Source organism: Ischnura elegans, chromosome 8 (genome assembly GCF_921293095.1).
Source record: "Ischnura elegans chromosome 8, ioIscEleg1.1, whole genome shotgun sequence".
NCBI classification, from domain to species: domain Eukaryota; kingdom Metazoa; phylum Arthropoda; class Insecta; order Odonata; family Coenagrionidae; genus Ischnura; species Ischnura elegans.
In genome coordinates, this window is record NC_060253.1 from 104,247,162 (window position 1) to 104,272,412 (window position 25,251).

Consider the following 25,251-nt stretch of genomic DNA (forward strand, 5'->3'; position numbering starts at 1 on the left):
CAAATTTAAAAACCAACGAAACATTATTGCTGACTTTCCCTCGCACATGACATGAAAAATAATGCAAATCACGATATTTTCTTCTTTTTCTTTAATTAGGAGGGAGGAAAGGACTCTTTAGAGCTCCCACAGAGCGGGATTCGAACTAGTGGTCGCTGAATTAAAGGGCAAGAACGGAACTTCACCTCTTCCGAGGCAAGCCGAATATTTTATTAATTTAGGGAGGCTACTAGGAAGGTTTATGCCTTTAATCTCTTTATATCATGTATGCTACTAATGGATATATATTACCTTCTATTAAATGAAATGATTTCATAGTGTTTATACATATGACCAATGTGTGCATAATAAGGACAAAACAAGCGAATGACTAGAAATTATGCAAGATAAATCATACCAGGCCATAGTACATCTACTTACAATATATAATTCTATGTACCATCTTATAGACTGTGAAAATCTCCACCTCAGAATATATATTAGATTGATCTGAAATATGTAATATTTATGCTCCAAATATTATATTTTCAAATGTACTATCTGATTTTCTATTTGGTTTTTATTTGGTCAATTGTGTAATATCAGGCTATATATACATCGAATGATAAGTGATATTCCTTCAATATTTTCATATTGTTTATCCGGAGACAGTGCCCACCCTCATTACTTTGTTTCCTAAGTGGCATTGTGTAGCTGTTACTTTACGCTTTTTCTGTAAGACTTTTGCTACCAGCAGCTGAACGTTTGAATAACGCTAAATGCGCTCTAAATAAATGTAAAATGTATCTGTAAACTGTAAAAAGAATAAATGTAAAATGTATTTGTGCCCCATGGATATAAATGGTCTCTGATTAAATAAATTGCGTACCATACTATCTTATTTCCGGATCACCTTACTTTTAACACAATCAAAAAGCAATGTCTCATATGAGATTATACTTATAAATTTCCTCCGAAAAAGTTTCACGTTGATTTTTTCAGCATAAAGGCATAATTAAAGACAGAACGTAAGAAGAAATTCATTCTTTTATTTGGACATTGTACATAGTTATTATGTATTTTTACAATCACATTCCTGCAACTTTTATAATCAGAAATAGTTTAAACACCACTTAATACAGTATCCTTCAGATATCAGGAATTGCGTTTGTCACTGATAATGATGCAACTGACGAATATTCAGTGAAATAAATGTTAATTGAAATTTAATCTTCTAGAACGAAAAATAGCCAAGAGTGCTAACACTGAAGTGCCTTTTATTACTTATTGCATTAAACATTTTTGTAGTGTACATTTTCATTGTCATTTTCAGAGGTTTACTTTGAGAATATGAAAATACATTATGCATATTTAAACATGAATAAAATCTTTTTGGTTCGTTATTCTGGCAAGAAGTGCCAATTTGGCAATGATATTGAACTAATAAATCAATAATAATCAAAATACCGAGGAATGGCAAAATATACTGAAAATTTAGCTCCCATGTTTCTTTCCTTTTAATTAAATATTTCCTTAAAGTATCACAGACATTCGGAGCTGTGTTTAAAATGAGTCGGTGATGATTTAAGATATAATTCAGAGAACACTTAATTGAGGAGAGTTTACACATTTTTCATCTGATCTCACAAAAAATAAGACTTCATCATATACTAAAACAGGTCACTCATTCAAGGAGCAATCACGTCAGACTGCTTTAACATCAACCCTTCACACGTCACACGGTTAATATGTTCCCCTTGAGGAGCCCAATCAAATCATTTTTGCTTTCGCATTTTACTTTTCTGATTACGTTGCTAGCCTCTAAACTATGGCAACTGCGACGAAATCTCTGATTAAATCCACCACAGCGTGGACATGTTGAGGTATCCCGCTTGCGGCGATACCTTGATCAACTCCATTCACAAAAAAGTGTAAATCACCATTGCTAGTTCGCGTCACACCAACTTTGTCACCAACCTGAAGAAAATAAATATTTTCATATAATCTTTAACATGGGTATGAGTGATTATCTTGAAACACAAAATATAACCAAAAAGAAAATGAAATCCAAAAAGAAAACCATTTTATGCAGGATGTATCAAAATAAATATATGCGTTTGAAGGCATTTTTCATTGGTATTAAAGATAATATTTTGATTAATGCATGTTCACTTGATCACCTGAAAAAAATATAATGATTTCATAACAATTGATGCATAGCTATAATTTATTTTCTACGAAAAACAAAATATAATCGAATATCCAAAAAGAAAATCATTTAAATAAGGATGTATTAAAATTAATTTCGGGTTGAAGGTCATTTTGGTCCTGATTAAAGGTATTCCATTGGCTAATGCAGATTTACATGGTCACCCAGATGAATGATGATAATAATTCTACGAGTTTCAACTCAATTGATCATTTACAAAAAAATTCAACGTAAATGCAAAAGAAAGAACATTTTATGCAAGATTATCTAGAATACGCATCGCCATTAGAAGACATTTATGGATGTTTTCAAAGGTTGTAACTTTAAACTTACTGGCAATATGACAGAGATAGAAGAGTTGAATGAAGAGACAAAGGTGTTTAGAGAGTTATTTGATGTCATAAGACCAGAGGAGAAAAATGTCGTCTATTTATAGGAGCCAAAAAGAGGTTTTAGAGGGTAACTTTTTAGGAAGCATTCTCAGTCTTCTTAAGAAGTCTTCGAACAGGCCAAGGAAAAGATTGGCATAAGTAGGACTACACCTACTTCCCATAGCACAGCCGGACACTTGCAGATAGTATATTATTAAATAGATATATTAAATAGATAGATGCATTATTAAACGAGAAGGCGTTGTGGATGGGAATAAAATGGGAAAGATCAAGAAGAAAATCAGTGCTGGGGTTTTGAGGTGCGGGTCGTAGTGAAAGATAGTGGCTGAGAGCAGCGACTCCATCAGAATGTGGGATAGAAGTATACAGTGATGTGACTTCAATGGTGGCCATGATGATGGGCTGATTGGGGGGGGGGGAGGGAAATGGAATTGAGTTTAGAAAGGAAGTAACGGGAATCTTTGATGTAAGTTGGAAGGGACTGAATGTAGGGTTGGAGATAGAAATCAACGAATGCAGAAATGCGTTCCGTAGGATAATTTCTGGAGGAAACTATGGGGCGGCCTGGGTTTGTTAGATTTATAAAGTTTAGGAAGGATATAGAAAGATGGCGAAGTGGAGTGAGACGGTGAAAGAAGGGAAATGTCCGACGCAAAAGAGTGACTTGAAGAATCTTCAAAAATGGGGAGACTTTCCAAGTGAAAACATTTCAAAAATATCCAACTAAAATTTCTGAGCAGTGGTGTTCGAAAATTTATGTTTTTTTTTTAAAGTCCAGTGGTCAAATTCGTAAGCAGCGTCCCCAAACACGTATACATATAATACTTTACTTAGTTTTCAATAGGTTAACGTGGCGCATTTTACATAATTCTGGTATTATTATGAAAAGGAACTCACCACCAGGGAAGATAAACTCTTTCCGTAACCATTCTTTTTGACATTCCCATCCACGTAAATATTGTTATTGTACATCATCCAGGTCAAGTATCTGAAAAAGAAACCATTCATCACCCATTATCAGAGATTCCGTAAATTTCCTTTTCCAATTTAAGACTGCAAAAATTTCACGTTGTGATAATTTATAAAATGCGTCACAGACATCTCTCTCTAATGATTTTTGTATTTTAAATAAAAAAAATGGTAAATTTCACTCAAATGAGCACTACAATGATGTAAAATCTCACTCGGTGAAATTTATTTATTTTACATAAAATAAAGTAATTTACGTATATAACGTATGCTAAACTATAAAATATGCATGTAAAAATATAACAGCAATGATATCAAAAAATGTTTGGTGTGTGTAGCACATAATAATAGTACACGGGCGAGTCACTGGGACTACATTAAAAAAACAAAATAACAGAAAACCGTGGGAAATTATTCAGGATCTTTCGAAGCCAAAAGTTTCCTTCTCAACGTCTTAGGAAAGACTGGCAGGGTATGCAGGAGCAAGGAATATGTTGGGCGAGGGAAAAGGGGGGGATAGGAGATTTTACAATGAGGCAAAATGTCACTCGGTGAAATTTCTTTGTTTCACATAAAATGAAGCAATTTACGTATTAATGAGTTATCCAGAGCATCCGGCAACAGGGCAAAGTAATAGAGCGCATGGCTCAAAGTTTTAAAATGGTGGGCTTTCGACCTGAACATCATCAGTAATTTTGGCTAATACATACTGGCATCAGCTATTCAGGCTTAAAATTTCGTGATAATTCTCCCCCTTTTTCATACACTTACCTATTAATCCGATTACATGCGTGAGATTTACATATTTTTTTACATTAAAGATGAAATTTCACCAAGTGACGCCTCAAAATATTGATCGTGTCCTTAAATATGATAAACAACACTCAAGATATTATTAAGAGCAAACGGTGGCTCTCAAAAATAAAATATAACCTAAAATACGTTCTAAAATACGATCCGTAAGTTAAACCCTACGTGAGTTTGAGATAGGAGCCAACGTGGAAAATTGAGGACTTTTTTGAGCCAGGTTCGGGAATATGGTCCCAATAATTTTACCCAAATGGCTCGTTGTAAGTCAATTCGCAATCATGAACTCACTTGATATCCATCATCCAGAGAGTTGTGGAATTGAAAGAACTGACTGGAAATGCGGTGACTCCGATGCCAATGGAATTTCCGCCCCATTTGCTGATCTTACTCTCCACCCGGACTTCAAAGAGCTCATCGTCCTTCAGCGGCCGGCTCGAGAACAGTGCCCCATGACCATCTTGAGGTTCCGGACTGAAATATGAAAGCAGACGTACATGATTTTCGGTATAAATGAAAATGTGCTACATAATTGAATTGAATTTAATACTCCAAGATGAATGTACAACTTTTTTTAACAGGACAACACAAATGGAGCCTTAGGTAGCTCCAATGGTTAAAAAACCAGCATGGGAGCTACCATCTTAAAAATTTAATTTCACGGTAGACCAGGAACAAATATAAAGTATATATAATTTTTTGAAACATTATCACTATGAAACATATATGTGATACAATAACTTACAATAAGCAAGAATAAAGTATAATATGTGGACAGAACAAAATAAATTTCTTTTTTTCCTCCTTTCACAAAAATATAAAAATAATATATAATAATATTTATATTATTCACAAACATCAAAAAGATCATCCATATCACCATGGGACAACAACCAATCTTTGGCCTTTTTACAATACTTATTTATACTCTTTAACTCTTTGATCAAACAAGGTAATTTATTAAAAATCTTCGGCCCCAAATAAAGAAATGATCTTTAAATAAAGAAAGATTAGGCTTAGGAACTAGAAAATTTACATTCCTACGTAAGTTATAACCATGCTCGGTTCCAGAAATTGCTGGAAAACTACCACTTCGCAAAAAAAATAACTTTAAAGTTTTATAAACAAACATGTACCTTAATGGCAATAACTTAAGACTAACAAATAAGAACAGCTAACAAGTAAGAAGGCTCAAAACGATTTTTGTTGGCAATTATTCTAATTAACTTTTTTTGAAGTACCACTGCAGGGTTCAATGCCGTTTTGTGGGCACCACCCCAACATATCAAACCGTAACTTAACTTAGTGCCAACCAAAGCGTTGTACAATATTACTTGAAAATGGCAAGGACACTTATGTCGAATAAAATACATCTTCGATACATAATATCGTAAGACTCTTACTAAATCATTTATATGGTGATACCATTTCAAGTATTTATCAAATGTAACTCCTAAATATTTTATGCTGCTGACCTGCTCAATTACTAGACAACTACAGTTCTGCTTTAGGCAGTCTTCGTTATGGTAATATAATTTAGGATTGAATGCATAGCAGTTGCTAGGATCAAAAAACATAAATTTGGTTTTTTCACTTAGTTCAAGCCCATTATAATCAAACCATTTACGTATGAAGTACAAGTCATTTTGAACGTCATTTGCAATGCTTATTTGGTCGTAACCACTGTAACTTAAGGCGACATCATCAGCAAAAGCTGTCAAAAGACCATTAAATTTAAAACTACATAAATCATTTATATACATTAGGAATAATATTGGTCCTAGTATAGAACCCTGAGGCACACCAGTGTCCACTATTTTAAATTCACTATACTTTAGGCCCACTCTAACACACTGAGTACGTTCAGACAAATAGGATTTAAACCAATTTGATGTTACACCACGGATACCAGCATCGTGCATCTTTTGTAATAGAATGCCATGGTCCAGCGTATCAAAGGCTTTCTTTATATCAATAAATAATCCTCCAGTGCGTCTATTTTCATTTAATTCGTTATATATATTAGTCATAAATTTTGTCAAGGCATCTTCAGTTCCCATATTACGTCTAAACCCGTACTGATTAATACTAAAATAGTTGCCCGAATTAAGAAAGGTAAGCAGCCGGTGCTTAACTAACTTTTCCAAGACTTTTGAGAAGGTTGAAAGCATTGAAATTGGCCGATAGTTTTGGATTTTTGTTCGATCACCTTTTTTAAAAAGAGGTATCGTAACTGCTTTTTTAAATATGATTGGAAATTCGCCTGAGGTTAAACTTAAATTATATGCATGAGTAAGTACAGGTGCTATATCATGAATAATCAATTTTAAAACATTGCTATTTATTCCATCAAAGCCACATGATGAACTAGAGCGAAGAGAATTTACCAAATTAATTATTTCCCTTGGAACAATAGGATCGAAATAGAATGAGTCACACCGACTTTTGGAAAAACATGGATCTTTCATTGGAATACTTTTTCGTGCTTGTTGCCTGATTTTTGCTGATTCAAAAACACTAATAAAATAATTATTAAATTCCTTGGCCAATGTAAATAATGTCAATGTCATAATAGGAATAACCTTGCTGGTATAAATGCGGTTCAATAAAGATTACGATTGCAAAAAATATACGAGATGCGAGTTTAGATTTGATATAATGCTAGTGTTTTCATACTTCTCTGCTAAAAACTAAAATCATGTTTCATTGAAAGCAGTTTATTCAACAACTTTATGTTTGAATAGGCTTTTCGGCTATTTTTTCAACATAAGCTGAATATTTTATCCGAATGCTAGTAACTCATAGAAGTGTTCCAATCTCACGTTTTTCAATTAAATTTTTATCTTCGTCCATACCCTCGATACGTTTTGAGTTATTTATCGTCGAAATAGTATTTAAATGGATAAGTTGAACGATTTAATGATAAATGAGAATTTACATCCTGTAAATATAAGTCAATTTTTAAGCGTAGTTTCAAATATTAAAAAAGAAAATGTCAATTTTCTTTAATGAATTCCGGTGGATCCTATAATTGGAATTTATTTTAGAAAATGTGAAGTTCAAATCCTATCTCAGAGGTAACTCATTCACCGAATTTAGGAAAAGGTCTTTACAAAAACAATATACTATGATGGAAAAAATGCAAAAAGATTCAAATTATCATGGATTTGCGCTCTTGTGTCATCCAACAACTATTATTTAACTGCTTTTTTAGGTTGTTTGGGTTACGTTCCTCGTAGAAGCAGTTTGGCCAATACGAGATAGTTCACTGACTTGAGGCATGAGCGCGCTGTAAACCAATGAAGAAGTTAGGCAGCACCACAGATATATACAATAGATTGGCAGTGCCTATGCTTTCCTCACGGTGGCGCTGAAGCCGGCCGGCAGAAGAATTTTGCGCAACTAGCCATCTTGCTTTCACCGACCGTTGCTCATGTGCCATTAACACACATGTATTTGAGAGGCTACTTTTCCTGCTTTTGGAGCTTTTTAAAAGAAGAATGGTGAACCACTGCGTTATGTGGGGGTGCACATTTAAGTATACTACGAGGGAAAATTTTCCTGGGGCGAAAATGTGTCTCTACACGCGTAAATAATAGATATAAGGAAAGCATGGTTTGCGTTCAGTAATGTCTCCGCTTCCATCTCACAGAGCATGAAAATATTTTCAAATGCCTTTTTTTGTACGTATCGCCACGAAATTTATATCACGTGGAGTGCAGGTTATGCTCTACCTTTTTAAATTTATTGTTGGCAAAATTCACATAGTTGTAGAAATAGCATCATGAAACTGTGACACGTTATTTTTGCTGATTTGCAAATTGTTCTCGAAAACAAATTCTAAAGGTGTGTGACGGAAGCGGATATTTACCGGAGTTTCTGAAAGCGATATCATTTCAAATGCAGTAGCTTCATATCTCTAGGATCGGTAATTAATAACATGTGCATTCTCTGTCTCGGTGTCTGTGCTTTGATGACGGAATCATCATGATGTTTTCAGTTGTGTTTTCTGTGTTTACCAAGAAAAGACTTTCTCCAGTTTCCATTATGTCATGTACTTTCCGCTGTTGCATCATTACATTGTATCGGAATTTTATTTCCGTTGTAGTATTATTATTTATTAAGATATGTAGAGCGTGTATTATGAACCTTTAACTCTATCTGGAAACTTAACGAATTTCTTTCAAAAGCATAAGTTTTGACTTTTTTAATATCTATTGAGTGAAATTCCGAGAAACTGAACGCCTAAATAATGGTTTGCATGTGCTCGCGGTGAAATGACGCGGTCACATTCATTATAATTCAACCTTTCCATGTAGTACTTATCAGGTATTTGATCATTTTGTGGCTTCTATATAGAACATGGTGTCTGTTATAATCACTTATCCCGGTAAGATAGAAATTCTAATTAAAAACGTACCCCCTCATGATGTAAGATTTATATTATAGTCTGCTTCCCCTTCGAATATTATAACAACATGAAACTGATTATTGATGATAATGGATCAAATCGTTGAGTTTTTTAAGCCAATAGCTTCTTTTCAAGTTCGCAATTGGGTGATCGTGAGGGGAAATCCAAAACACTGCCTATATAAAATTATGTAAATTATATTTCTGATGCTTAAGGATAGGAATTCAATCGCATTGACTATTTACGACCTCAGAAAAGCATTTTACAGCACCAAGCAGCATGCCTTGCTCAGAAAGTTAGATCATAATGGGTTTAAATAGGTTGAATCAAATTTAATTACATAATATTTTTGGCCCGAATACTCATGGCAGTGAAAGGTTAGGTAGCATTGCTTCTACGTTTTTCGTCTAATTGACAACTCTAACTGAGCAACAACTCTTTGACAACAAAAATACAGTAAGTGGAAGCATCAAACCTTTGGAATTTTCGAATTATTTTGTTTGAATAGTATGACAATGTCGCTGGTAAATCTAAGGGTGAACAATACCATGTATTCACGATTGTAGGCTACCTTTCCTACACTATAGCAGACGACGTAGTTAACCATTTTCCCCATCTGCTACGCCCCTTCTACATTTGGGACACAATATTTTTTTTTCGAGATAACTCATGCATTTGGATTACAATTCCATAATATTGAGCAGGAACCGAATTAGTATTAATCTTAGCTCAGCTTATATTACCAATTTCATAACTTCGTCACGGTTATGTTCCGCTCAAAGATTGGTTAATTTACCACGTAAGTGTCACGATCGGTCCCTTTCTTTTTAATTGGATACATCTTAAACGAAAATGACAACGTTTTCTATAGTTCATAGCCTTAATCAATGCGCCATTATCTTTCACAATGTAATTTTCCCCCAGTTCCCTACTTACGCAAACGCATAGGTCGGTGAAAGCAACATGGCCGCCAGCAGAAAGGCATGGCTTCACCCCCCCCCCCACTCCCACTGCCAATCTATTGTATATATCTGTGGGAAGCACTGTCCCTCTCCTTCTCCCGAAGTTGCACAAATGTCTACGCATAGTTGGTGGCGTGGCATCCAATTATCCGTTTTGGATACGCAGAAGTAAATTTTGAGTTTTTTTATGATCTCCTGTTCACTAGTGTTTGAGGGTATTGAATAACGTTATAACCAGGTTATAATCTTTTAAGTAAGAAGGCTCTTTTTGCATTAATTGTTACACAAGATTGGCTGTTACCTTGAGAGTAGAATCGTATTTACTATGAAATGTGGCGATTGTAGAGATTGGCCCAGTGAATCGTGCCCCGCACATATCTAAAATTTATACCAATTAACTTGTTATCATCTTGTACAGCTGAAATAAACTCCTTCCACGATGTATTATTGTTTTTTCTCCTACATCCAATTCATCCCATGAATTTTTTGGTGGGCCAATCTGCCTCAAACCATGGATCAACTTACGGAGGACGCGGCACACATAAATTTGATTCAAAGGATAGAAAAATCTTCACAAAATAATATTGTGAGCTTTTAATGACAATATCTTTGATAGTATGGTGCAGGACCAAGCTTACTCCAACGTACCCCGGTATTTCCTATTCATTGTTTATTGAAAAATCATTTTCACATTTCTCGAATCTCTGATTATCCTTATGGAATTTTTTTAACAACTAGGTCGAAAAGAAAAATAATGAACAACTTACTTATTCCGATAAGCTGAACGTCCACCATTTAGTAACAATGCATTTTTGCCGTGTCTCTCGTTGAATAATAACTCTTCCATTCCATGATTTCCAACATCACCAAACAATTCTGCAATAAATACAGTATGTGTAGAAAATACATAACAGTGATTTATAACAAACAATTGAAAATTAAACATGCGTTGACGTACCAAGCACAATTCATTCTGCACGGGGTAAAACGGGTCACACTTATTTTCTCACGTGAAGCCCGAATATACGGAGGGGCGGAATATACGACATTATTAACCAACTTATACTGTACTGTCAATAGCAGTTTCACAACTGTTGTGACTGATGGCCGGTAAATAATAAAGATATCTCTCGCATCGATCACCATTTGATACTACTCGAATTTATTAGCAGAGATCAACAACAACAACAATACTCATCTCTATGTAAATATAGGTATTGAATCATCCATAAACATAAACATTAATATAAACATTATTATACACATTTAATATAAACATTTAATCACATTAGTTCTCCCCCACTTATTTGAAGACAACATAGTCTTTAAGATAGGTCGGCTTTTGCCGGTTCCTGGGAAGGTGCGGTAGGAGGCTACTGGCCGAAGGAGACTGGGTTGGTCGAACGACTTGCGGAGGAGAAGGTGCCAGCGGCGATTGGTGGGTTGGCGGCAATTGATAATCAGGAGGCACCCCTGCAGCTCCTGCTGAGGATGGCACACCCATTGTGTGTTGTGGAAACAAAGGCGAGAATGTGACTTGTTTCTTCGGAACCAAGGTGGCTATCAGCTGATTGATGTGACGTTTTATGATTCGACCGTTATCCAACTTTACGATGTAATGGCAATTGCCGAGCTTCTTTAATACGATGCCAAACTGCCAACTGTGATGAATTCCTGCATAAATCTTCACCTGTACTCTCTCCCCCAACTGGAGACTGCGAATTCGTGAGTTAGTATGTTTTGTTGGGACAAAAGCTTTGCAGTTGGGAAGCAGGGCATCGAGACGAGTGCGGATCCTCCTCTTTAAGTACAGCTCTGCAGGAGTCCGACCTGAGGCCAAAGGTGTTGCCCTATAGCGGAACATAATGTCCCGTAACTTGGTGGTTAGTGGAGTAGGATCATCGGCAGCAGCTATAAGTCTCCTCTTCAATGTCTGGATGCTGCGTTCTGCAAGTCCATTTGTGGCTGGGTGATTAGGTGCGCTGAACTTCTGGAATATTCCACGCTCTTTGCAGTATTTTAGGAACTCTTCGCTCCTGAAGATGCTTGCATTGTCCGACACCATTACGGAAGGGTAGCCATGTACTGAAAAGATGCCCTCCAGCGTAACAATTGTTTTGGCAGAGGATGGAGCGCCATGGATCATGCGGACTTCTGCCCACTTCGACCTTGCATCCACACACATTAGGAAAAATTGGCTATCAAATGGCCCTGCAAAATCGATATGCACCCTCTCCCAATTCTCATCAGGCTGATTCCAGGGATGAATTGGCGCTTTTGGCGGACTGTGACGGACCTTAGCACAGGACTCGCAACTCTTCACAAGACGTTCTATATCTTTGTCTAAGCCTTCCCAGTACACGTATCTCCTGGCAAGTTGCTTCATCTTCGTTACTCCCAAATGCGACATATGAAGCTCTTTAAGAATTTGTGCTTGGAGTGACTTCGGAATTACTGCACGATCAGAGCGGAACAACATGTCACCAGAGACAGTGTACGGGCTATCCTTGCGGCTGGTCTTGAGCTCCTGTAGAAGCGCTTGCAACTCTGGATCCTTGGCGGTTTCCTCAGCAACAATATCTGCAGTGATTGATGCGCTCGAGATTTGTAGCAGGGTTTCAGCATGCAAAGCGTTGATTTCTTGATCGATAGAGATTTCTAGAGAAGGACTAGATGTAGAGGCTGGGGCGCGAGATAAACAGTCAACATTCTCATTCTCTCTCCCCTTCTTGCATCGAACTGTGTAATCAAGACCACTGAGAAAAGATGCATACCTCAGTAAACGCGAAGAGGTCATCTGCGGTAGTGGACGATCTGGGTGAAAAATCCTTGAGAGTGGCTCATTATCTGTGACGAGAACGAAACGCTTTCCGAAAATGTAGTTGAAGAAGTGCGTTGTTGCATATATAATGGCCAAGGCCTCTCTGTCAAGCTGACTATAATTAGACTCAGCCTGCGTCAGAGCTCGTGAGGCATAAGCAATTGGGCGCTCATGACCATCAATATCATGGCTAAGTACTGCAGCTATCCCAGTTGGTGAGGCATCAGTTGTGAGTATGACTTGCTTTGATGGATCGAATGGAATGAGTAGTCTATCCGAGCACAACTCTGATTTGAGATTTACGAAGGCAGCTTCTTCAGCAGCAGACCAAACGAAGCGTTCACCCATTCTTAGCAAGCGGCGTAGTGGATAGGACTTTGAAGAGAAGTCTGGAATAAACCTGGAATAATATGTTACTAAGCCCAGGAATCTCCTCAATTCACCTAAATCCTTTGGTCGTGGCATTTGAGAAACTGCTTGAATTTTAACTGGGCACTTTTGAATCTGATTGTGCGACACTACATGACCAAGATAACTGATGCTTTCCTTGAAGAATGAACATTTGGCACGATTGAGATGAAGATCATTCTCTCTGAGGCGTTCCAAACATGCAGTAAGATTTCTGGTACATTCTTCAAGATCTGAACCATGACAGATAATGTCATCGAAGTATGCCTCCACCTTTGGTAAGCCATTCAACAATTGACCTAGAATGCGATTGAATTCCGCTGGAGCAGTCTTAATCCCGAAGCTGAGGCGATTCATTCGGAACGTGCCTTTGTGTGTTGAAATCGTTTGAATCTTGCTCCCTTCTTCATCGACCCGTAAATGCAGGTAAGCCTTGTACAAGTCCAATTTGCAAAAATACTTGGAACCTCTGAGGCTGTGGAGAACCTCGTCTATTCTGCGGATGGGGTAATTTGATGCAACGAGTCTAGAATTCACCCCACATTTGTAGTCTACGCATAGCCTCACTCCTCCATCGGGCTTAGGTATTACCACGAGTGGCGATCCCCAGTCACTTGATATAATGGGAGTGATGACACCTTGTTTTTCCAATGTGGATAACTCTCTTTCAACTCTCTCTCTCAATGCAAAAGGAACATCTCGTTCACGGTTAAAAATGGGTGTCACGCCTTCTCTAAGTTGAAGATGTACTTCGACGTTTGGAACACACCCGATTCTTTCTTCAAAAATTTGTTCATATTTCTTGAAGATGTCTTCTAGTGAGGTAACTACTTTCACATTGACAGTGCGAAGACCTGATTCATGGTTATCTATTTCTTTTAGACTAATTCCGAGTCCACGAATCCACATTCGTCCGAGTAGAGCATCATGCCCTGCTGGTACTATGAATAGATCGGCGTCCATTGACTTCCTATTATAGGTAACCGAGACAGTAACTTTGCCTTTGGGTTTGATAACGTGGTCTGAGTATGAGCGGAAAGAAATTGATGTCGGTTGAAGCGGTATATTAAGTCCAAGTTTGTTGAAATCGGGTTCTGAGATTAAAGAGAAACGCGCACCTGAATCCACTTCGAACGACTGCGGCTTGTTATTGAGAGTGACTGTTACGATGTATTTATCGGTGTCTGGTCCAACTTCATACAAATCCTCAGTGTCTTCGATGCGAGTGATGCCATAATCATGGTTTGAGTGACGATCTTCTTCTTGTTCTTGAGAGCGTTGAGACGACAGGGTGTTGGTCTTCGATTTACGGAGCAGGGTGGTGATGCAGACTTTGGAAATGTGACCGATTTTCCCACAGGAAATGCACTTTAGAGATTCGCGCATTGTTCTGCAATCTCGCGATTTATGGTTTGTGCGACCACATTTGAGGCAAATACCATCGAGACCTAATGACCGATAATTAATATGCCCTCTAGAATTGCGGGAATGGGAAAAATGACGCGGATGAGAGTTGGACTGACGGCGATTATCTTGAGATTCGGAACTCCGGTGACTGCGACGTTTTCCTTCTTGACGACGATAAATCTTATTTGTATCTGCGGCTTGATCCGATGTCCTCTCAGGCGATTTACTCAACTGTCCCGATTCGAAGCGAGATGCTTCTAGTGCTGTGGCTTTCGTCAGGATTCCGTCGAAATCCTTGAGATTTGTCTCTTGCAGTATCGCTTCTCGTATCCAGCTATCCTTCAGGCCTCTGATAAACTGAGCACGGAGGAATATATCAGCTATTGAGAACTTCTTTTTGCACGAGGTAGTAGGACAAGTAGCGTAGAAATCACAGTCTTTAAGCTTTCCCTTCAGCGATGCGACGAAATCCGAAATTGATTGATGCGGCTGTTGAGTAATGCTGAGAAAATAATGCTGTGAGACGACCGTTGAGACTGATGGTGACAGCATTTTCTCGAAATGAGCCTTCAAGGTTTCGAAATCGATTTCTTTAATAGGATCATCTGGTCCCAGAAATGCAGCAAGATTATTGTAGTGATCTTTTCCGATCGATGAACGCAGGAGTTGAGCCTTTTTTATATCATCGCTGACGTTCTTGAGATCGCAGTAATTATTGAAGCGTTCCATATACGAAGAAAACTTTTCAGTTTTTGCGTCGTAGGCTTCAAATGGAATTATCTGCGGAGCTGGTGTGGTTTGCTGATTTTTGATGACGGAAGTCAGCGCAGAAAGTAATTCTTTGAGCTGTTTTGAGTCCATTATATCCGGGTTAAATTTACGTAAATAAGCGTCGACAAGGTTTTTTCTGGTCTTTGAACTTCACAATCTTTCTTTTTTTTAATCCTCGTCGCCAACTTGTTGTGACTGATGGCCGGTAAATAATAAAGATATCTCTCGCATCGATCACCATTTGATACTACTCGAATTTATTAGCAGAGATCAACAACAACAACAATACTCATCTCTATGTAAATATAGGTATTGAATCATCCATAAACATAAACATTAATATAAACATTATTATACACATTTAATATAAACATTTAATCACATTAACAACATTGCAATATCTTGCAAACCATTGCATACTGAGAGGCTTTGGGCTTTTCCTTTTCTATTCAAACATAGACGGAATGCCTTATTTTGTCGAACTCGTGACCCAACGGGTAAACAACAGGTCTGATACCGCGTTTACAATTGGTAACAAAACACTATAAAATGCATAAATATTACGGTATAAAAATATTATACAAAAATTTTATACATCACTTTTTAAAGAATCCACTTAGGAAAAAGTTATATAATCTTCTATATATACATATAAGAAAGTCGAAAATCGTGTTAGTTAGAACACTTATAACTCGAGAACGGCTGCACCGATTTCAATGAGATTTGGTTCTTTGGATTCGTCTCAGGCGGGGTTAACATATAAGCCATTAAAAAAAGGATAATTTCACACAAAAAAATTCATCTCTTTCCCATGGGCATGCTTTTAGGAGTTATAGTAACACAACAATTGATAAGTCGGTCAAAACTACAAATTAAATAATTTGTTTTGTTTTTACCACTTTAATAACTGAATTTAGTAACAATATAACATTTTAATTACTAAATATATTCAAAATATTAATTAAATTGAAATTACATTTAAAAAATTTAATTCGAGCTGATTGTAAGCCTAGCCGTGGCCCAGCTCGAGTTGACACTTCACTACCGTGTTTGTAAACAAATCTCCAAGCAATTGTTGACGAACGGTAATGTCCGTGTTCCGAATCAAAGATGGTTGATTTAGCGAGCAAGAACGAAGATGTGGATGACTAAAACGAGGTAAATTCAAATAGTTTGTACTCTGCATGGATTCGAATCTTTTAAATGTGTAACAAACGAAGACGAAATCACCAACTATCTATCTGAATATTTTAAGTCCTTGGATGTACCTGGCTTACCAAGGCACGATTTACAGAGAAATGTAGTTTCTGTGCTCATGATCTTTCGAAGCCTAAACCAACCATAACTATCCAACGGAACGTGTTTGATCATTAAAAAAATTGGTGATGAATGTGATTCACGCAACTTTACTCAGAGGAAAATTCAAAGGTTAGGAAGTCCTCATTCCGTAGATTCCATGATCTCAACTCATATGCCCTTTTGAGCTTAAACGTGTTCAATTTCAAATTCGTGTTGCATTCGTGATAACGATTAAAAAATCGCATGGTCATTCTTTCAGTTTTTGTGTTGTTTGTGCTCATGTGCTAATGAAAACCCATGGTTTTCTCATGGTCAATTTAGCGTGCTATGTTCACGAGTCGATAAACCATCCTCTGTATTTCTTCCTTCGCTTCAAGTGCGTAGCTAGGATAGGGGGTTTTGGGCGCAGCTAATACCACGGGTCTGTAGGGTATAGAAAACTCGCTAAGGTAAGCGGGAAGTGTGGGGGCACTTCTCCCAGACATTTTTTTAAGATAAATGGTTCAAAATAGTGGGTTTTGTGGCTGTGTGAATGGTTAAATATGTTTTGTATGTTAGTCATCCGTCCCCCAAATATTAATAACAAAATCTTTCATAAAAAAATTCTCTAAGCTCTTGGGGGGGGGGGGTTTATCCCCCAAAACCTCCCCTCGCTGCGTCACTGCTTTGCTTCGCTATATTTATTTAGCTTCATCCGCTTCATCTTGCGCCTGATAACAAAACAAAAACTGTTGTTTCTCAGAAGGTGCTAGACGCAAGACATTAAACCCAAATGTGTAGGGCTCACCGTGGTGCGTTTACGCATGCAGTACGTTTACGCAGTGCATTTTTTCCAAACAGAGATACTAAAACTGACGCGCCTTAAGTCATTTAATGCGAATGCTGCTTCATAGGGGCTTTTCTTGCACGATTTTGAGCATCAGTCAAGCGTCGGTCTGGGGTCGTGTCAACCTGCCCCCTGAATGGGCCAAGTGTATGCAACAGACTTGGACCTAAAAACATTTTTTTTACAGCTAATAACGCAAATTGCCAACAACTGAATGCGTATAATTTTTATTTCATGAACTGCTTTGTTAAACCACAATGCCCAAAATTTCTTAAGCTAAAACGTAAGAAAATTTGTTGAAAAAAATCCGCGTAAACGTGCTCCGATCCACCCTGTGTAGATTCAATAAAGAAAATGTTTTTCTGAGAAGCAATTTTGGTACTCATTTACGTAGATTCATTGAATTTGTATCCTCATTTTATTATAATAAATTAAACATGATTAAAAACGATACAGCCGCTCTTGATTTATAAATGGTGTAAGTAAACTGTAAGTTCATTGATTGTTAGGCGGTACGAAGTTCGCCGGGTCAGCTAGTATTGTTATATAATATCAAAAGAGAGTACTATAACGGTGTTGTATGTTTCCAGGGTCGGTTTTGATCAAAAAAAGTTATATAACAGTGTTATCTTACTATGTTTCTGTATAGTTTGTACGTCGACAACGTTATATTTACGATGCTTAATTTACAAAGTTACATAAATTTGTTTTTAAGCATTATATAACTTAAGTTCAGCAGATGCAGGTGTTATATGGTGGAAGTGCGACTTATTTAAATAAAAGATGGTAGCACTTTTCCACAATATATTGGAAATATTCTGTAAAAGTGCTACCATATCTTATTTGACAATAACTTGATGAATTAAACATTTTTTAACCCTTTGTAACCCAATTATGCTTCTCGGAGATTTTATATTACAAGACTTTTCATTTTATAAAAGTGAACATTTTCTACTAAATCATAATTATTATGGCAGCTACATATTTCACCATTAAATTTTACAGCACGAAAGAACACGGAATTTAAATATTTCCTGAATAGAGCTAAAAATGTATGAATTTTTGATGTTACTTAGAAGCAGCATTGGGTAATAATGGGTTAATAACATTGTTACTTAGTAGCATTATTGTTATTTGTAACTAAGAATACTTATTGCTACAGTGTGCAAATGCAGCTTATTTTGGGTGCAATCACCCAATTGTGTATGTAGTTGGTAACAATTGTCAATTTGAATGCAAGCAATGGAAAATCAAACGTAATTTGAATTAACAAATGAAAGATGCTGCTCTGCTTAATACTGATCCCATCTCATCTTCCCCCTGTGCACTCACGTCTTCCCTTCATGAGGATCACTGTCTTCCCGTTGCACTCGAAGATTCTGTGCTCCACTTCAACGCTCACGTTCCTCGTGGAACTGCCGACCTCCTTCCGCGCTGACACTTCCGCAACCCAATCTCCCGTGCCATTCCTCCAACCAGTTAGGGATAGAGTCAAAGACTTGGCTCCCTTCTCTTCTTTTCCGCAATTGCTCACATCGGCTGCGTCCTTCTGTTCTGCTGTGACCGCAGACAGGGAGAGCAGAACCAACAGCGCGGAGTAACGCATCGTTATGGTGACTTCGTCCATGTAAATAAGGAAACCAAATTCAACAAATCTGAAACTAGGTTCTCATCGGGGATAGAATGTGCCTTAACATGTCCGAGGATGTAATACGAGTGACTAAGAACAGCCTTGGAGAAGAGAGTATTCTACCAAAAGGGAGACATAATTGAAGCGGGAAATTTAAGTGAGTTATTTATCTATACTACTTATCAGAAGAGATTCAGCGGGGTTGCTTATCTTGGAATTTAGAAGTGCATCCCCATAGGCAATGTAAATAGGAATCGACCTCTCTGACAACGATTTTTCTGAAATCACTATCGCAAAACCGAAAAATAAACCAAAATACAAATAAGCAGATACAAACTTTTCTCGCTAAATCAGTGAAATTTTTCACTCGCGGTCAGTTCCCGCAAAAACGGTGACGTCAGCAACTCTCTTAACTCTTACCACATACACGGTAAGGTTACGACACGTTATTTTTTCCTGATGGTGGTTGCCAAGGCAATCGAAGCATCAGTTTCAGAGATTTTAATTCCAATTTTAATTTGATTTAGGACATACACTTCTAAATTTCATGCAAATAATAATTATCAGATATTGCATTAACTGAGAAAAATTTAGGGTTCCAAAATTTACAGTGATCCTTTAAGCCTTTTTGGAAACCAACTTAACTTGGCCTAGCTGTGGATGTGAAAAATCAAAAAGTATATTTCCTTGCCATAGAACCAACTTAAAGCGTCATAACTCGGCTTTTTCCCTGTAAGGACATGAGGGTTAGTCAGATTATGCACGATTCACCGGTGATATAGCTATCATGACAGTGTAAGAGAATTATTCGAAGAAGATTCTGGTGAGCATAGGTAGAGTAATTGGATATATATCAACTGAAAATCAGAAAAAAAAAGAAAACTAAGATATCAGTAGAAGAGAGGAAGTCACGACAAACATTAAAATAGGGAAACAAAAACTGGAACAGGGGAATGAATTCTATTATTTGGGAAGCAGGAAAACTAGCGAAGGGAAAAGCAAGAAATAAATTCAGCAGAGCAGCCCAGGAAAAGAGAGTATTCTACCAAAAGTATGACTTAATGAAAACGGGAAATTTAAGCAAAGAAGTAAAAGAAATATTTATCAAAACTTACATTTGGAGTAGGCCTCTCAATGGAAGTGTATAATGGACTATGATAGGAGCGGGGAAATTAAGGGTGGAGCCATTCAAAGTGTTGTACAACAGAGGAATGATGATGATCGAATGAGGTTTGACTAAATATGTAACGTGGAAGTTCTAAGAGAGAGCTTGGTGAAAACCTTGATAAGAAGGAGAAACAAACTATTATGCCCTATCTTAAGACGTGGTGGCCTGATGAAGATAATCGTCGAGGGAAAAGTACCAACTTAAGATTGGATGGCGATATTTGGTGAAACATTGAAAAAGAAAACACACATACACCAGTTTTGTATGTTACAAAAATTTCAATGGCCTATGTCATTCTCAACGGACCTTTGAGAATGGCATAGCGTGTTGTGTCGAAACTTGTATCACACCATTACAAATGTTGTGAAACATATAGTGTTAGTGAACTGTGATTATGTTTCCCGAGGGATAAGTAGGTGGCAAGAACGAAAAGAGAGGACCTCGAATATTGAGCAGGCAAAAAAGAATGTGAGAGAGAAGAAATGTGTAGGTGTGAAAAGATAACCTGAAAATATAATCGACAGGAGAGCTACGTCAAACCGATCTTAGAATAGTCGACTATTAGTGATGAGGAAGAATTGTCGGGCCGCATCCCAGTACTTACATGATCGTCGCTCGTTGACACAGTCAGGGATCGGCCGGCAGAAATTGCTCCCGTTGACTTCAGTCGCAACAATGAAGAGAGATCTCCGTGGCAACCAATATTTATGCATACACATCCTCATAATCATGCTGCAATAAATATTTCTTGATATAACGATGCCAAAGGCATTTCTTTCATGATAGCACGGGTCAATGGAGACATCTCTCTGACGAAATCCGTTTCCTCCAAGGATATATTCGAATGACATGTTATTTGGACGGGGCCATTGATAGCTAAGGTCATTTTTGCCCAATGGGAAGGGCAGTGTAGAGAGGTTGGTTAGAAATCCGGCATCGATTTAGCCTGCTCTTATCGAGAGGCGTCAAGGGGACAGAGGCTTTACATTCCATCCGACGGACGTACTACTGCACTCGAAGTGTCCTCCTCGCAACACTCAGGCAGGTATCGGGTGACCTGTAGAAATTCTCTACCACCGTCGCACCGGGAACTGAACCCGAGCCCACGGGGTGTGAATCCAAAACACTAGCCACAACACCAACCCGATCTTCATCTATTTTTTCCATCGAATGCCTGCAAAACACAGTGTTGTCACAGCAAATATTCTCCATAAATGTGCATAACACCCCGCAAGCCGCCTTAAAGGCGTGTGGCAGGGGGTGTTAGGACACCAGCCATTTACAGCTAAAAAAATGAAGTGCTCTAACGAAGTTGGGAGATTAACGTTTATTAAAATCCTTTATGGTTCGGGGGAAAAACGAATTCCCATAGCTATCCGTTCGGCAAAACATCTCTCTTAATTTATCGCTTCTATCGGACCTGGAAATATAGTGTGGCTCTAATAATATGTTCTCCGTGTCGCTCTTAAAGATATCCATTCTCAATTGTTCAAGCAATTTAAGCCTAGCGCGCAGCCTCCGAGTCTCCAGCGGCTCCCAGCCTAATTCGCTTAAAATCCGGGTAACGCTGTATGTACGCCCGTGTCAGTTTTTGACGAAGCGCTCAGTCTTCCTTTGTATTTTATTCAGTTCACAGATTAAGTCTTTCTGCACCGGTGGACTTTCAAGGTGCGGTCGGACGAGAGCGAAATAGCACCTTTCTTTTAATTTCTCATCCGAAAACCTTCCCACAATACGCTTGACGAATCCTTATTTCTTCAGGGCTATGCCACAAATATTCTTTATATGTGTTCCCCACGTGAGGTTCGAGGTTATCGTAACTCCCAGGTACTTCACTTCGTCTGTTGCCTTTAAGTTAATACCATCACAATTGTCACAGCAACTATTCTCCATAAATGTAATTTTTGTTGTTTCCTCGTGAGTAAAATTCTAGCAAAGCGTCACCATTGGGCTATGAAGGTTATAAACGTAGTCTTTGAATACAATGAAACAAGCGGTGGGAATCCATTGAAATGCAACTTTTGGTGAAGACTCAAATATGGCTTTACAGTCACTGAATAAGGGTTTAAGTGTTTACAGTAGTATCAAGTATCCCACCCACCTACATTGCATGCCCACTTTATTTTTGCATTACAACTACGTTTGTCACGCATAAAAACTTGAACTATGTTTCTCTATGATGATATGAACTATGATCTATCCATTTTCTACTCGTCATTCTTCTAAAAAAAAACATTTTGAAAGATTTCAGCCTTAATATCTGCGTTGCTCTCATTTCCCTTGCACCACTGCCATTAAGAAGTATCTTCCATGTGCAGGTCCAAATAATTTATTTCCTGATTTCAACGCACATATTTTCAGCAGTAAGAAACTCCTATTTTCCAGGAATGTACTTTTTACGTAGGCTATTCTACTGACTATGTCCTTCTTGCATCGTTCATTGCTTGTCACTCGTCTAAAATAGTAGCTGAACCCCTCATATCCTTAAGTTTACGGTTTCCTAGTTTCGGGCTGGTCTTTACCTATTCTTTCATATTGCAGGCCAATATGTCGCTTTTATATGAATCAATTTTCAACTGAAAAACCTTTATCTTTAGTGTAAATAATAGTTGTCATCCATTTATCAAAGAAAAGCCGGTTACCCCATAATGTATGTTACAAGCAAAACATGTGTGCGCTTGGAAAAATCAATAAATAATTCCCCCTCAAGTTGACCTCAAGGAGAATGATTTCAAGTACTCTGCCTAATGATTATAGGAGCAGTAGCTTTTATTTAACTTATATTTTTACGTCAAATTCCAATTTTTTCATGGAATTGTTCTAGTGTTTCAGAGTAGAAACTCAAATGCTCAAATGCTCAAATTTACCTGGCAATGTCCATTTTTGCCTCACTTTGGCGGTAATATCAAAATATTCTGATGCGATTGGTACAACACAAATTGCGTCGGAAATAATCTAAACCACAAATTGTAGATGCCGATTTTGCTCTAATTAAATGCATCCGCAGAGTACCCTTGAAGTTGTTCGCGCTTCCAATACTCTTACCTCCGTCTCATTATATGTGTAGACTCAAATTTCTGCCGATATAATAATAGCATTCTCACCCCTTTCTTGCTGTGACCAGCATGGCACATCAGTAGTATTAGTTGTTATCATTTACGGCGCAAAATATTCCATGAGCGTAATTCATGAGAAAGGAAATAAGCATATGTCCTGAGATGAGTGTCGGTGTAAAAAAGGTGAGTCGCAGAGTCATTTTATTTCGTGACCATTTATCATTTTGTAGTTTTTTTATGGGCGTATAATTAAGATCATCTTTTCCATTACTTTGTATAAAAATATGAAATTTGGCTTTAAAATGGCCGCGGGGATGTGATTGATCCCTCTGTAAGAAAGATTGTATTTCGAATTATGGAAGGTTCTTTTATGACTTTAATATCACATATTAAAGTTCAAGGATCTCCTTTAAGGAATTTTTCCACAGAAAAAAATGTCACAAATTAGTTTGATACAGCATATACGTGCAGGCAACTTACCGGAGATCCATTTGATCCCTTTACAAGAAACATTGTATTTCGAAAAATGCAACGTTATTTTGTGACGTTTACATCAACAATTAAATTTCAAGGATTTTCTTTATGGAATTGTTCCACAGATAAGGAATCGTTACTAATTAGGTACCTCGTTACAGCGTATATGTGCAGTTAATTTATAGGGTATCGATTTAATCCCTTAGACCGTTCAAGGGATTTTGCCAAGAACACTCGTACTTGTATTAAATGACGCATTGTTATATTTAGACGGTAATTTTGTAAATTTAACAGATTCATATATAGTTAATCGGAAAATCCCTTTATGACATGGGCTTTGAAAGTATTTGTGACTCAAATCACCCATGGCAGCGCTGGAGGCGCTGATGTAGATAGCTAATATATCCTACGCATCGAGGATAGCGTTGCAAAGAAAAGAATTGGTCAAATTGGATGAATCGTCGAGCCTATGCGAATATAAAGTAAAAAGTATCAAGGAAGATTTTTATTGGTTTTAAGAAGGAATTTCGATAGTTAGGTGGAACGACATATAGCTATAAAGATTCAGGAAGTAATATACTATAGCTGAAATATCCACGCGCTAGCTCACGGCAATTACTCAAAGGGCTCTTAATTACCATAAATCCGCGACTCCGATAAAAACACTATTCTTAGTAGGGTGGAAAAAACGTGTAATGTGTTGGTTACCCTTCAACCTACAAACCACCGTCACAGTGCGTGGTGAATAGCAGCAATTAATAGAAACTGAAAGTCCATATACATGAATATGAAAGCATAAAATATGTTACTTTCGACGCTATGACGGCTTAATACCAACAAAATAACAAGAGAAATCGGAAAAAACGTAGAATTCCAAGGATTTCCCAATGTTGTTTCCGAAGATAATTTATTGCTTGGTATCCTTGGAGCTCTAATTCCGAATTTGGCCGACAGTTGGCGTCTCACTTATCTGTATTCTAGAAATTAACACTCGCCGCCCATTTGCGATTTGCGACTCTTCCGCTGCAGAAAACGGTTATATACGAGTTTTCCGGGAAAACCGTACTTCAACTTTCGACCATCTCTCCTTGCCTAAGGCCCTCTAATATTTATGTCCCAAACTGTCTCTTTGGTTCTCACCCCTTACAAATCAAAACGCTGAGTGATCAAGAGAGTGTTTAAATATTTCGAAGATATAAAGTGATAGGGTGCATTTTGAAATTTCAATTATCTTCATCAGAATGTCGTCGACTCATGTGGTAGTTTACTTAAGGAACGGCAAGAGTCTCAGGAGTTACATGCTTAATGTAAATATTGTTTTAACTGGAGCGGATAACTAGCTCAAGTCTGAATTTTTCTGAGACAACAATGATTTTGGATGTTTTCTTTTTTTATGGGACGAATAAGTGCTTTTTCCAAACGGATGGGAATACTTAATTATCAAAACAGTGGTCAAATATTTCAAGGATATAAGGGTGTGTTTGAAAATTTTAATACTCTTCATCGGAATTGGAGTTTATTGAAACTTTTTCCACATATCGAACAAGATTTTAAGAGGTTAAAGCTAGTACTTTTGTGGTGCGCTGCAGCGAATGGTAAAATAATATTAGACACAGTAGACAAAGTCATGCATGTATTTTCACATCATAATCATTTCGCAGA

The 25,251-nt window shown here is 37.5% G+C and overlaps 1 protein-coding gene across 1 annotated transcript; it reads right to left on the minus strand.

Annotated features, from left to right (window-relative positions):
• Positions 1-1,008: 1,008 nt before the first annotated feature.
• Positions 1,009-20,745, minus strand: LOC124164139 (neuralized-like protein 4). The gene is made up of 6 exons (XM_046541331.1): positions 20,664-20,745; positions 18,594-18,878; positions 10,497-10,605; positions 4,648-4,830; positions 3,478-3,568; positions 1,009-1,956 (listed from the first exon to the last, which is right to left on the minus strand). Exons 2-6 carry the CDS (start codon positions 18,865-18,867, stop codon positions 1,801-1,803), a joined length of 813 nt encoding a protein of 270 aa, XP_046397287.1. The 5' UTR covers positions 18,868-18,878; positions 20,664-20,745; the 3' UTR covers positions 1,009-1,800.
• Positions 20,746-25,251: the final 4,506 nt, after the last annotated feature.